The sequence below is a fragment of the Cavia porcellus genome, unplaced genomic scaffold, assembly GCF_034190915.1.
Source record: "Cavia porcellus strain 051 isolate PalLab524CR breed Dunkin Hartley unplaced genomic scaffold, mCavPor4.1 scaffold_18, whole genome shotgun sequence".
In the NCBI taxonomy this organism is placed as follows: Eukaryota; Metazoa; Chordata; class Mammalia; order Rodentia; family Caviidae; genus Cavia; species Cavia porcellus.
The window spans coordinates 19307877-19323282 of NW_026947501.1; the positions used below are offsets into that span (position 1 = coordinate 19307877).

Here is a 15406-nt window from a genome sequence, read left to right on the forward strand (position 1 = left end):
CCCTGAAACTACTAAAATTTCTGTTCTGATTTGCTGACATCAACAACAGTATAGGATTCATATTCTGAATTTTTCATTTCAGTGTCTCCATTGTCCAAAGTTTAGCTTGAGTTTAAAATATTAAACTTTTTCAAAATTTTCAGTTTGCCAGCATTTTATGTATACTAATGTGAAATATTTTTAAAATTGTTTTAGTGAATCAAGTGGGATAGATTTTTATATAGATTTCACAATAAATCTAATGCTTTCAGTGTATTTTGAATTATTCTACTTAGATATTTGAACTGTTGACTCTCAGATTCAGGCACAAGATAGAAATATAACCCTGGAGATATGAATTTCCTGGAAATAAGAAATCATTTATCATGTTTGAGATTTTTATGTTAACTTCCAAATCTTTTACAGTGGAAGAAAATAACAAAGAAAAATGGTTGGGAGGTAGGGAAATAAGAAAGTTCAAGAAATGAGGTTTATAGGCCATTTTTAAATTGAAGAATGTCATTTAACAAATTATATGTATTCTATTTATGGAACATTGATAATTTTTATATTACTAATCCAAAACTGGGGGCGTTTTTCTACAGAAGAGATATTTTAGAGGTATTTAGGAGGCATCTGCTATGTAAATTTAGATTAATTGGTATTCTAAAGTGGAATGTTAAAATCATTTTCCTGTTTTATACATAGTCCAAAAAGGACAGCTTATAGTTTAAAAAAATAAATAACAGTATTTCAGTGTTCTTAAGATAGTGGTACTTGTAACAGACTCAGATGTTTATAGAATATTGCTATCACATTGTGTATTGTGGCAAATTGAGGAACTCATGCAGCTTGCCATCACTGACTGTCATTTTGTACTATAAGGTGTGGATCCAGAGTTGTATGAGTTAACAACCTCTAAGCTGGAAATCTCCACCTCAAATCTCAAGGTGACTGACGCATTTGCGAGACTCATGTCCACAGTAGAGAAGACGAGTACATCTACCAGGTAAATAGCTAGTGTTGATTACACCATAATTTTCAGTTCTCAGTTAAAAAAAGGCACGAAAGTTGGCAGTATTTCAGTGTGTTAAAATTCATATTTATATGTTAAAAAATGCCTAAGTCCAGCAAACAGTATCACATTATGTTTAATTACAAGCTTTATTAGAGCAGAGAGCCTAGAAGGAGTTGACAGATGTGTTGTGTTGTGTTGTGTTGTGTTGTGCCACTAGGGATTGAACCCAGGACTTCATGTGTTCCAGGCAAGTGCTCTACCACTGAGCTATATCCCTAGCCATTAAATGAGCTTTTCTTTTGTCTTTTTTCCCCCTGTATTACAGAGAATAATTCTGATTAAGTATTGAGATCATGAAGCCATTGTAAACATTATCCATTTGCCCTTCCTAATTATCATGATCATCTTTGGAATGCCTGATGTTTCCTAGGCTAATCTTTCCTCTTTCAGGATAAAATATGGTCACTCTGATACAGTATTTTCCTAATTTTCCACCGATGTGCACTTCTGACTTGGGACATGAAGTCCTTTACCAAGCTTCCTGAGAACTTCTTTAGGAACATGGCCTTTGAAAGATTGTCACCCAGTATTGAAACCAAATACAAGGATTGTCACTTGGGCTTATATTTAGGATCAAGGAAACATTTAGTTTTACATAATTAAGCAATGCAGTAACCCACTGCTTTGATATATTAACAAGAATAAACCAGTTCCTCAGGTCTGGAGATTCAGCTCAGCGGCATAAGCGCCTGCCTTGCAAGCAGGCAGTCGTGAGTTCGATCCCCGGTACCGATAAAAAGGAAAAAAACAAACAAACAAAAAAAAGAATAAACCAGTTCCTAATAGACATATAATCATTATGAGCCTGGCATCATTACTGCAAGTGCAAATATAGGTTGACTAGCATGCCAGCTATGCTTTCCACATTCATAATTCCTCAGTGTTTTAAAAAAGAATATTTACCTGTTAGCTGCCCACTTTGAGAGAGTATTATGGTTTTCTCTTGAAATATTTACATGTTAAATTCAAAATTGGACTCTTAAAAAAACTAAAAAAAAATTCTCTTTGACCCAGCTATTCTCCTTCTAGGTATCTTCTTAAAAGAGTTAAAGGCACTCAACCCATAACAGCTAAATCTTGAAAGCAGCCTGTATGTCCATCAACAGATGAATAGATAAAGAAAATATGGTATTTATAAAGAAGGATAAATTTGAGTCATTTGTGGGAAAATGGATGCACCTTGAGACCATAATGATAAAGTGAAATAAATTAGACATATAAGCCTACATATCACCTGATCTCTCTTATATGAGAAACTCAAAATATAAATAGAGAGCAAAATAAAAGATTAAATCATGGGAAACAGGGGAGTCTTTTACACATGGGAAGGAAACCAAGAGATGAAAGGAGGAAAGAGAGAAGGGAAACTGAGTGGAAGTAAAAAGAATTAAGAGTTTTATGTAGCTGTGTCAGCTTGCCACAGTGAGGATAATCATTGTGTACTGCAAACATCTACTAATGAAAATAAATATTGGAGAAATGTTTGCTTTGTAATTTTATCCTCTTTTCAAGTATGTCTTCAAATTGAAACCTTTTCCTGTTTTGTTGTTTTGTTTTGTTTTTGTTTTGTTTTTCATTCAGTCCAGGGCACTGAGCCCAGGGTCTTTTCACTGAGCTACAAACCCAGCTCCCACCCTCCTTTTTGTTTTGAGAAATCTAAGTTGCTGAGTTTATCCAGTTCTTGAATCTGCAATCCTCCTCCTCCTAAGATTGCAGGATTCCAGGAGTGTATCACACGTCCAGTTAGAAATTCCTCATATAAAATTTTTTTCTATATATGCACATTTGACTTTTAATAACGGAAACATGATGATTTTTTTTATATAGGCTTTTCTCCTGCTATTTCTGAATGACCTTACTGCTCACTGTGTACCTTTTTACCTTGCGGTCACTACATCCAAACTAGAATTTTCTAAGTCCTAGTAATGAGAATTCATTCTGTGTGCCATTAGGAGGAGCTCTAAACCACATTTTAACTTGCTCTTCTAATGTTTTAACTCATTCTTGGAACATGCTATGCACTAGGGAATGTTCTCAATCCCTGTCACTTTGAAGTTACTCTCAATTTTCATTATTGTGAACTAAAAAAATAAATACGTGACCTTTACATTTACCTTTAAAACTGTAGCACACATCCTGGAAGCAGTATTATGTTGCATTGATTCCTATCCAGCTTCATATTTAAAATAAAATGAAAGCAAGTTACCAACTCTGTTTTGAGAATGTATATGGTTTGAAAATGACTCTTTTCACTTAGCATTGTGTTTTCAAGTCCATGCATATAGCATGTACAGTATATAGTTCCTTCTAAGGTGGTATGACAAAATAACATTTTATTTATGTTATCAATTGGTAAACATTTAGATTGCCTTTACTTTTTAACTGTGAATAATTCTGCTAAGAGCACTTACATAAAAGTTTCTTTGTGGACAAATATTTTCATTTCTCTCGGGAGTAGATCTGTTGCACCTTGTTTCTGTTTTGTGGTGCTGTGACTGAACCCAGGGGTACTGAGCTCTATCTCCAGCCCTCCTTCCACTACCACGTTTTTTGAAGAGAAGATGTCACCATTTTGCTCAGATTGGCCTTAAACTTGCAGTCCTTCTGCCTCAGTCTTCCAGGTAGCCGGAATTATAGGGATAGGTCATCACACTCCGCTTATGTTTAATTATTTGGGAACTGTCAAACTTTTCCAAAGTAATGCACCATTTTATATTCCTACTAGTAATTTATGAGTATTCCAGTTTGTTCACCTCCCCACCCCAATACTTGTTATTGTCTGAGTTTTTGGTTATAGTCCTTCTAGTGAGTATGGAATGATACCTATTTTGATTTGTATTTCCCTAATAATTACCTTTGCCTATCTTTTATTAGACGATTCATGAGTTATTTGTGTATTATAACTACTAACTAGCCTTTTTTAAAGTTTGTGTACATGTATGTAGTAAATAACATTTATGTTCAATGTCAGAACATAATGTACATGTACATAGTACATCTTAATTCCTTTCTTCATGTTCTTTCCCTTTTCACCCTCTCCCCTCTAGCACCTATCTCTTGACCACTTTCCTTTTTTTTTTTTTTTGGTACATTTTTGCAAAATATAATATTTACAAATTCTTCATGTGGAATTATTACATGTACATACTAGACTTTTTCTTACTTTTATCAGACATATGATTTGCAAGTACTTACTTTCATTCTGCAGATTACCTTACTCTTAATATTCTTTGAAAGACAAATATATATAAATTTTTGTTCTCTTGCTGCTGTTTTTGTGGAAAACAGGGTCAGGAACGTGTATATGTAGGTTTTCTTCTAAGAGTTTTACGTAATTTCAACCTTTACATTTAGATCTTTGATCCATTTTAAATTAATGTTTGTATATGGTATGAGGAAGGGGATCCATGTTAATTTTTTTGTATATGGGTATCCATTTGGCCCACCACAGTTCGTTGACTTTCCCTCATTGAAAAGTCTTGGCGTGCTTATTTATAAACAACAAAAAAAGAGCATAGATGTTTATTTCTCGACTCAATTGTATTCCACTAACAAAAAGAGTAGAGCTTAGTTAGTATGGAGAACAAAGTTAGGTCATTGCCTTTGACTTTGACAAAAAGGTCATGATACAACTATTTTCAAATTCTACTCAAGCATTTTTCTTTCTTACATTTTAAGACTAGCTCTCATAAATTTGCAATGATTACAAATAAATGCACAAACTATAAATTATGTAAGCTTTTTGAAATTTTAAAATACACCTTCATGTTTCCTGAGGTTGTATCTCTGAAGTAAAACAAATTGGTAAAAATATTAGAATAATGTTTACCAACTGTTTCTTGTTAGAAGCTTCTTTTTTCTCCTTTTTATACCCACCTGCACTCCACAAATGGAAAAGTCCAGCTAGGTATAATTTTGTTATTGTTTTAAGTAGCTTTTTTTTTTCAGTATAGAAAAAATAAGGCATATTAAAGGAAACTAGAACTAAAGTATCACATTCTTAACATTCAGATCATTTAATATTCTTTCAGGTCTTTTTCCAAGGACATATACATGTGTGTTTTTTAACCAAAAATGAGATTTCATAATCCATACTTAATTGAACCTACACTTGTAGTCAGTGATCTACGTCTGTTAATTTCAGTGCATTTTCATTTCATGAAATACCCAGCTCTAGTCACATTGTGCCGGCTGTGTCCTTCCTTCTTTGTACAAACCAGTGTTCAATCCAGGATTATTATACCTGGCCATTATAAACCTTAAATTTTTTTTTAACATAGGGTCTCTCTCCCATTCCTTTTGCTTTTTGTTTAATAATATTACTTCATTAAAGGACCGTGAATCCTACTGAATGTCCTAAGCTCTAGATTTCTTTGCATCTGTTTGCTTCCTTCAAGTAACACTCTTTATATTGCCCTGGTTCCTTTTGAGACAGGGTCTTGCTTTGTAGTAAAAGCTGGCCTTTAACTGGTAGCGATCTTCCTGCCACAGCTAGAACTACAAACATGCACCATCACACCCAGCTTCCCTGATTTCTTGTAAATTATATCTTTAAGGCTTACAAGTGCAGAGTTAACATTTTGGCTAAACGACATCATAGATGTCATGTCACATCAAAAGACACCTAGTATCCAGCGGTCTGCATCGTTAGGGATGCTAAGACTGACCTTTGGTGGAGACTGACCTTATAGGCTTCCAGTTTTTTGCTTTCAGACTAGAGAGTAAAATAGCTAGTTGGACTTTGAAATGATGCAAGTATCCAGTTCCACATCAAACATTCACCTGACAGTATTGCTACCATTTAAGTGCATTTGAAAATGTTGGTTTTAAACAAAAAAATGTTGATTGCTAGTCTACTCTTCTGAGAAACACTAGAATTGAGTTTCATATTAGTTGATCTACTGATATGCCTGAAGTTGTTTACCTATTGAAGAACTTTAGTCCTGGAAGACTGCTATTGGGTTTTACATTCATTCTGTAGTCTAATTTCAGCCTCCATTCAAAACAGATAACAACAGAAAAGTCTACATATTAAATAGACTGTCTTTCTGTCTGTCTGTCTGTCTCTCTCTCTCTCTCTCTCTGTGCCTAACCCCCAACTTCTGCTCCCTATCCCAAGGACAAAGAAAATAGGTGAAGAAATGACATGACGTATTATATCTAACAGAGTACCAACTGTCCTTTATCATGAAAGCGAATTGGGTTTTCCACAGTTAATTTAAATCATCTTTGGTCTAAAATTAATAACTTATTATACCTATTATATTATACCTATTCCTTCAGTATATTTAACATGGGTGGAGAGAGTTTGGATTACAGTACCATGCTCAATTTGAGCAACATTTGAGGCTCATTTAGCATTTTCTACAGCTTATCTACTAGGACAGCCCTGCTTACCAAGAGATTTTCATAACTGTGCTAGGTTCCAAACTGCTCACTCATACACATGGTAGGTATAGTAAAACAGACCTGATTGGGCCTGGGGTTTAGTTCAGCGGCATAAGTGCCAGCCTTGCAAGTGTGCAGTCATGAGTTCAATCCCTGGTACAAAAAAAAAAAAAAAACCCTGATCTACAGGATTCAGAGGGTTTGGAAATGGCTTCCCCTGGCCTCCCACCTGCATCCAGCCCTCCTGCCACTGCCTGCATCCCATCCGGCTGAAGCCTTTATCCTGGAATTCCCCACTAGAGATACAGAAAGCCTAACGTCAGAATGACTCATGGTGCCTCATGCCACACACACTTTATGTGTAGATAACTTTGGTAGTTTTACAGGGGGCTGAGAGAAATTCAGGTGGGTGAGGTGTTGTTAGGGCTTTGGCACTATACTTCTGTTTTGTTGCTTTTTAAAGTTATGTCTGGGTAGATGCTTTCACCCTTAAAAAAAGCTGTGAGCCATATACACATACATGCAAGTATCTGCATACCTAGCATTAGTGTACTGTACACGCCGAAAGAGGTCATGCATTGCTCCTCGTAAGAGATTTGGCATCTGGTGCAGGGAGCACAGAACACAGAAGAACTAAAAGATTGAGGAGTAGCAGAGGAAAAGATGCCTCAGCAGTCACCAACTGCTGCTTCAGAGTGGGCTTTCTTCCGTTTGACCTGTGTAGAAATCTTAGTAACACTTTTGTCCTTTTTCATTTGTTGATAGGAAACCAAAAAGAGAAGAACACTTGAGTGAAGAAGCTATCAAGGTGATCGCCAGCCTTCCTGACTTGACCTTCATGCATGCCAAGGTGTTAATGTTCCCAGCCACATTAACACCTTCCACAAGCTCCCAAGGACAAGCAGACTGATACTGCTGTGAACTGGACAGTTGCGATTGCTCTTCTTCTCTTCCATCCCTTCCTCACCATCAAAAGCATACCTGCTCTTAATAAAAAAAAGTCAAGTTCAGCTGATTTGTTGGTAAGCCACACTAGAAAGATATACATAGTAATGTATATTTATTTACATACCGAAGTCCTAAATTTATATTAGAAAAAAATGTAAATAATTGGGGGTGAACATTTTTGAAGATTTATTCTTTTTGTGTTGCTGGGGTGTATACATTTATGTCTTTGTGAAATACACTGGTGGTGTCCTTCTTATAAAACTTTTGAAATAAAAAAAGAAAATTAAAAACTCAAATCTCCACTGTCTGTGAAATCCCCTTCAGTCTTTTCGGATTGCATTGAGTGGCCTCTTAATTTTTCATATCCTATCTTTAATAGTTTTGCTGTCATAAAAGCTCCGGAGTCCCTGTTTGATTTTTTTTTTTTTTTTAATTTTGTGTGTGAGGGTTTGTTTCAGATCTGGCATTTGTTAACATTTTTGGGCTCTTTTTTAAATCTTTTCAACCTGGCATATTGCTGTTTGACCTTTTTCAAGGCATTTCATCAGTTACTCTTTTGTTATAGGATATAGATCATTGTTGGCACTTGATTGGAGGGGTTTAAAGAGATTGTGTCTTGTTTTTACATCAGTTTAATTTAGAGAAGGACCAAATTATATGAATGTCTTACAATGAAATTGTTACTGATTTTTTTTGTTGTTGTTCTGTCATACCACTAGTTTTTGAGGATTTTGCACAGTGTAAAATGACATAATCATAGATTGCTATGGTTTAGGCTGTAAATACAGTAAAAACGATGGGTTTTAAATGTTTGGGGAAATTCCTATGGAAAAAAGAAAGACATGTAGAGGAACCTCTGACAAGGTTAATGTGCATGCCCAGGTCTTTTGAGATTTCAGTGTGTAAATTTCCTTTTAGCTTACACAAAAATAAAATAATTTAAAAGAAATTTAGTCTGGTGTCTTTGTACTTTGATATCTGAGGAAAAATGTGATGCATTCGGATAATAAAGTTTTATTTGGTTTCTGAGGAAAATATAATACATTTAGACATGGAGTTTTAGTACTATAAACTAATGAATAAAGGCGATATATTTGGTAGGAATTCTGCTTTGTTAAAATTAGGAAGATTAGAATCTGTCCTACAAAGATTGGATCAGTACTTTTAGTGGTCAAACCTGTTTTTTTCCCCTCAGTAGGACTGAACTCAGGACCTTTGCATTGAGCTATATCCTCAGCCTTTAAAAAATTTGCTTGACATGGGGTCTCACTAAATTGCCCAAGCCAGGCTCCAACTTGTGATCTTCCTGCTTCAGCTTCTCAGAGCGCTGGCTGTACAGGCGTGCACCACCATGCCTAGCTAGCTGTTTTTATACATACAACAGGAGATTGTAAAAGAGATTCCCATGATTCATTAAAAGAACATGTGTTCTTCAGAATATTGGCACAGTTAAATAAAGATTTATAAGAAATATTTTTTCTTTCCAAGAAAGTATATGCATGAAATTAGATGAGCTGAAAATCTCTAAAGTTTTAGATGTTATTAGATGGTATATATTTCCTAAGGAACAGACAGACAGCTGACAGCAGCTCAGCTCACCCACTTCGGGGATGTTCTTGCACCTCCATTGTCAGCAGAAGTCTGGCTGCAGGCTGTTACACAGGCCACTGGATGCTCGCCCGCCGGAATGTAATATAAGAATGGCCTGGCGTGATGGGATGCTTTTCCCCCACATTTTTTTCCCTCCTTTTCAGAAAAGCCTGTCCCTCAGAATAGTCATATTCAGTGCCAGGTGTTCACCTTTCTGATGGAAGAAGATAAGATAGCTCCTTAAGCGAACTTTACATGTGTCAGTAGCCAAAGTTTTGGGTCTGTTTCTGTAGTACCTGACAGCCAAATGGTAATAAGCCCACCTAACAGTTGTGTTACGAGAAAGTTAATAACTTTGAGCCTGATTTACGTTAACCAAAATAAGACCACTACCAACTCATGGAATTGATGTATTAAAAGATGTAAAGAACTTATCACCTCCAAAAGAAGAACTTGTCATGTGTAGACTGTCAGTAAATGGTTGCACAGTGTGTTACCAGCAAACCCTGCAAAGGCTTCTGGAGACCCTGAAGAAACAACCACTTAACAATGCAATATCTTGCACTTTAAAATGACTGAGTGGGATTGAGTGGGATGAAAATGACCCTATCTTAATGATTCATAGAATGGATCTTTCTTATAACCACTTCTAAATAAGCCAGACTTCCTGTTATATTGGGTTTTGCTATATCAGTCACAATAGTTAATATGGGATTGCCCTAGGTTAAAGTCAGTGCACCAGTACCAAGGACCAAAGCTGGTCCATTTCATGTTCCACCCTGCTCAAATTAAGCCAGGAAGCTCCTAGTGCCCTTCTGGAAGGACCTGGAACACTTCCCTTTCTTGAAGTGAACTAGGAAGACCCTGCAGAGTTGGGGAGGGGGAAAAGCCAAGGAGTGGGATCCCCAATGGCCAGATTATACTGGTTTAGCCATCAACTTTATGTCTTCTATACTTTAAAACCAGCTTCTTATCTTTAAGGTCCTGCCCCACTTTATGGCCAAGTCCAAATCACCGTAAGTGACTGCTGAGGTTAAATCTAAAGCAGACTGGGAAGCACAGACGAAAACATCCTTAAACTGAGTCAGGTCCCTGTTCTTATTCTGAGTCGTTTCTTACCAAGAAACTTCCCTCTACATGACGTGAGTGTGTGTGTGTTTCTTTAGAAAGTCATCTTTTCATTCATGTTTCTTTTTTTTTATATATATACTGGGGATCAAACTCATAACCTTATGCTTGCCAGGCAGGCACTTAGGCCACTGAGCTAAATCCGCAGACCTCATTCATGTGTCTTGAATCAATTATGATTAAGGTTGGCTGTAACAAAAATCCAAAATACCACATTTATATAATAAGACAGAATTTTGCCACATTTTTAGTTTTCTGAAATTGGAATGTGTCATGCAATTGGAAGGATTGTTTCTTCTTTTCTTTAGTGATATGTTAAATAATCCCATAGTCTCATAACCAGTGACAGTTGATGAGAAGGATGATGATGGCAAAAGCAGTTTTTCTCCAGTGAAACACTGGACCCGCCTAGGACTAGTGAGGGCCCTACAGAGTCGTCCAGACTGAGCTCGAGTCAGCGTGCAGCTTCTACGTGGTCCGAGGTCATTGTTCAGGCTATGGCCATCTGCCTGCATTCTGCTGGTCATGGGAGAAGGACGAGGAAGGCGTTCTCCTCCAGTGGGGGTGCTTTCTGTGAGACACCGAGTATTTCCAGTTACCTTTACTGGCTAGAACTTCGTTGTGGCATCCTATCTGGCTGCAAAAAAGCTTAGGAAATACCTTTATTCTTGGTGGCCATCTTAAAGTAGATGGATTCTGGAAATAGGAAAGAAGAGCAATAGATGGTCTGAGCAACCAGAAGTCTACAGGCACCATTCTACGTCAGCCTGTGTGAACAGCGTGTGGCTGAAAAATCATGCACAGGAAAACTATTTCCAGGATTACTGTCTCAGGCTGCTTGCTGTACCTCAAATCTTTTCAAGAGGGAAAAGAATCTGTCAAGGGCAGTAAGGCGTTTACGTGGAGGTAAAGTGCTAAAGTATATCACGGGTAGAAATAAAGAGAGGAGGTCAGAGGAGTGTGGAACGGCTGTACCAATAGCTGCTCTAACATCTTGGGCAAATCCCTTTCTAAGCCTCAGTTCATCCATGAAATGCGGAATTGGAGCCTGGAGAACCCAGCACTGAGGTAGCAGCTGGGATTATAGCTCAGTGTTAGTATTCATGCTGAGCCCGTGCTGCACCCTGGGTTTGATCCCGAGAGCGGGCTCATGTGGCACACCGCCCACAGACAAACTAAGGTAGAGAAAAGCTTTAGACAACGACAGCCTTATAGGGCTGATAAGCATAATATTTTATACATTTTAAGCAGAGACAGGACCTGAACCCAGTTCTCTTAACTCACTTTTTGTTTACACTCTTCTACCTCTCTCCTCTCAGTAAGTGGCTGACTCAGCCTTTGCCTGAACATTTGCAGGGATTCACTGGACTCAGGCCACTGAAGACAGCCCCTCACATGTATTTTGTTGGAAGCGCTGATCGTTAACTTTGTGTGGAAACTTGGTTCCCTGTAACCTCCTGTTCGTTCAAGTTACCACTCTCAAGGTGTTTGGGATAAAGCTAATCCCTCTTCCATAAATATCTGAAGATCACTGTTGTGTTCCTTCCCGTACACATCAGTCACTAGACTTTGTCCAGTTTGCCAAATTCCTCTTAAAATGTGCTCTCCAGGGTTGAGCAGATGTTGCCTCACCGTTGGCACAGGGCTCGTGTTTATTTCAAACATTGCTTTTAATGTAGCCTTAAATTGCATGACTATGGCAACTCACTGTGTGGGCAGCCCCTTCCCCGACTGCCATCAAGCTGGGGTGTTCTCTAGCATCCGCTTGTATCACTGAGTTTTTAGAACTAAAAGTAGAGTTTTGTATTCATCCTTTTCCAACCTCCACGACGTCCACTGTAGACCACTGTCTTAAGTGTTCATCCCGTCACATCTCTACTTCATTACGTAGCACACAGGCTTCCTCTTGCCTCAACTTTGTCACCTACAGATTTATAAATACCTTCTGTGACTCAAGCCTCCAACACAAATGACCAGAAAAAAACCTCTGCAACACTCTGCCCAGTGTGCCTGAAAGACTGGGTATAATGGCTTCTCAGCCCAGTGACATCTACATCTATTCTTCTCGCCCATGATAACAGGAAAAGCCCTGTGGAATTCAGTCACACACATCTGGGCATCTCAGGGGCTATCCTGAGCGTTTCCATAGGTAATCTCTAAAACAGCATGTAGTGCTGGGGGTGTAGCTCAGTAGTAGAGCACTTGCCTAGCATGCACAGGGTCCTGGGTTCAATCCCCAGTACAGAAAAAAAAAAAAAAAAAAAATCCAGATTCCTAAAATCTTACGTACTTGGGAGTTTATGTGACTCAGTACTCAAAGGAGGTATAAGGATGATGTAAGAGGCAGAAGACAATGTCTCCCCAGGATAAAACAATAAAGGAGGGTAACCCCTTATCATTCCTGGAACACTGTAAATGTTCAGTAAATAATTTTTTAAAAAATAATTTTTTTGCCTTGCAAGCAGGCGGTCGTGAGTTCAATCCCTGGTACCGATAAAAATGAAAAAGACAATAATAATAATTTTTTATCATTCATCCAGGTCAGTATCATGGCATGATGATGAGAATAAAAAAGCTCGGGGGCTGGGGATTTAGCTCAGCGGCATACGCACCTGCCTTGCAAGCAGGCAGTCGTGAGTTTGATCCCTGGTACCGATGGAAATGAAAAAGACAAAAAATAAAATAAAAATAAATAAAAAAGCTCATGGTAGAAGAATATGATTGTTTGTCTTCCTGAAAGTAGTAAGTCAAAAAGCCTGGCCACCAGAATATTAAAACAGCCCTTAAGGCATATGTTTTATTTCAGTCAACCACCATTCAGTTACCTTTTCAGCCTGGACCATCTCTGAAGATGATATTGCATATCACTTTATATAGTATTTTATTTTGAATTTACCTCACTCAGCGAGGCCTGGTAATACATGCCTGTAATCTTAGGATTACACATTGTATCTCAGCAACATAGTGAGACCATGTCTCAAAATTTTAAGATGGAAAGGAGCTGGGGATACATAGCACGGTGCAAAGGCTCAGGGTTAAAGCTCCAGTCCAGCCAAAAAATAAATAAATTTATCTCTTTCAAAAATTGGTCCCTTTCTTCAGCTTCGGCTTTCCAAATGAGGGTTTATGGCATAAAGTGGTGGTTACCGTAAACTCTAAATGACGTTGTGAGATATAAACTTGGCTCGTTTGGCCCTCGCCCTTGGTCTCTCCCTTCATGGGACATCAAGGTCCTCTGCTACCTCACCAGCTCTCTCCTGAGTCAGTGGCTTAGATCGTGAAAGATCAAAAAGGTCAAGCAGTAAAATGAGGAAACCTGATGTCCCCTTCCTGTGACCACCTGAGAAAGGGCTGTGCTCGGCTTCGACACTGTTTCCTCTATAGAATCCTCAGCAAAACTCCTAACAAGTGCTCTGGATGGAGATCCTCATCCTCGCCTCTCCCTGGAGCTGCACCCCCTCTTTGTGGCTCCCCTGGCCCTCCTGGAGCTGCCCACTATCCCCCTGGCCTTGGCAGACCTTTTCTCCGCTGCCCACAGCCCATATCCATGGCCGCTCTTACCCCACTCCTCTTCCTGGAGTCCTGTCAATCAGCCCTAGATACCCATCTCCTCTCTTTAAGTCTGACTGTTGACAGTAACAGCTTGCACAAGATCTTCCTCCCAGTACAATACGCATGACCTTCTTCATCCCAATATAATCTTCCACTATGCTGACAGAATGAATGCTCTTTCCCAGTTAAATGTCCTTCATGCACCCAACTCCCATCCCCCTAGACAAAATCAACCTCTTGCACCTTGTAGGTCCTGGGTTTGCCCCTTCTCTATACGGGGAGCTCTTGTTGGTTACCACATGCCCCTGAGGGCTGGCCCAAGCTAGCCCCTCCCCCAGGAGAACACTGTCGCACCCTCTTACAGATACCATTTCCTTTGGAAGGCTTTCTGAACCGCCCTCACTGACCAGAGCTGGCAGCCAAACCTCCCAGAATGCTTTGCAAACCCTCTGACCCTGTAACACTCATAGTGAAACTTGTTACATTCATGAAGAGCATGACTAAATACCAGAAGCTGGATCTTGCACATTCTCCCTTCAACCCTGACGGTAATTCTAAGAGGTAATAGCATTGTACTTACCTTTGTTTTATTGGTAAGGAAAAGCAAGACTGGGAACATTCCAGAACTACTCCAAGATCACAACCAGGAGGCAGGAGAGTCTCACCCCCATGTCAGGACGACCGCAGAGCCTGACACTGGACACAGAGTACCAGCCTCTCAGCAGGATGCGGTTGTCATGCTGCCACCCACCTTGCTTCCCTGAACATGAACTTCAGGCTGTGAGCTCCATGAGATCAGAGCTGTATCTGGCTCACATTTGTGCCCCTGGTCCTTGCACAGTGCCTGGCACATGGACAGACTTTAATCTTGATGCTTCCTAAACCAGTTGATGCATAAACCCCTCAGGGAAACACAGAAGCCCTAGAACCCATGCTTTGCCTTCATCTACAAATACTCTTGATAGTCAGGGATATAATATAGCTCAATGACACAGCGCCTGCCTAGCAAGTCATGAGTTCAATTCCCAGTACCAAAAAAAGCAAAGAAAAACTAAAAAGTGTATGTGTGCATGCACACGCACATGAGCACACACTCTCACATATATATGCTTTTAATATTCCCAATATAAATCCTGTTCTATAAACTGCAGACTTGAATAATTCTCCCAAGTTCTGAAGCAAATCCTGACTCCAACCCTATGGTTTTCCGTTGTTACCAAATGCTATTTTTGTTTTGTCCCACCTCGTGCAAGCAGCAGGTAAGCACTGCATACAGGATGATCTCAGCCTGTCTTGGGGTACAGTCCTACACCCCACACCACCAGGCGGCCCCTATTTGAAAAGCATACACCTCTGCAGGAAAGACTGTCACACCTGTGTCCATCCTGACCATTCCTTGGAGGATGTCCAGAGTGGACAGTCACGGGGAATCCGTAGGATGCCTCTCAGACCCTGGGCAGCCCAGGGAAGGCTCAGAGTAAGACCCCTCAAAAAGGGTATCACTAGCTCACAGGCGAGCCCTAACCTGCAGTCAGTGTTCCACAGGCACCTAAGAGCGTGCTCCCTGTGACAGCCAGCCTGCCCAGCAGCCCACTGCTGTCCAGCCTTGTACCGCAGTCCTTTTTCTCTTGTCTGTTACCCAAAGCAAGACTTGTGTCTTCTGTGTTTGGCCTGGCAGTGGAGGCAGACAGAATAGGGGAGCTTCTTCTGACTTTGTGGTTCTGGGGCTCAGCCCCTCATCTT

At 39.4% G+C, this 15406-nt stretch overlaps 1 protein-coding gene across 4 annotated transcripts in view; it reads left to right on the forward strand.

The window, feature by feature from the left end:
* The window catches only part of Aftph (aftiphilin), a 60700-nt gene extending 52358 nt beyond the window's left edge, over positions 1-8342 (forward strand). For 3 of the 4 annotated variants that reach the window (XR_010040584.1, XM_063229515.1, XM_063229516.1), the window contains 2 exons: positions 865-988; positions 7211-8342. Coding sequence is in view for 3 of the 4 variants with exons in the window: in XM_063229515.1 (XP_063085585.1) it covers positions 865-988; positions 7211-7355 (269 nt within the window). In the remaining variant the exon portion in view is untranslated. Of the gene's footprint in view, positions 1-864; positions 993-7210 lie in introns of those variants that run through there. The other variant, XM_063229517.1, reaches the window with a different exon arrangement.
* Positions 8343-15406: the final 7064 nt, after the last annotated feature.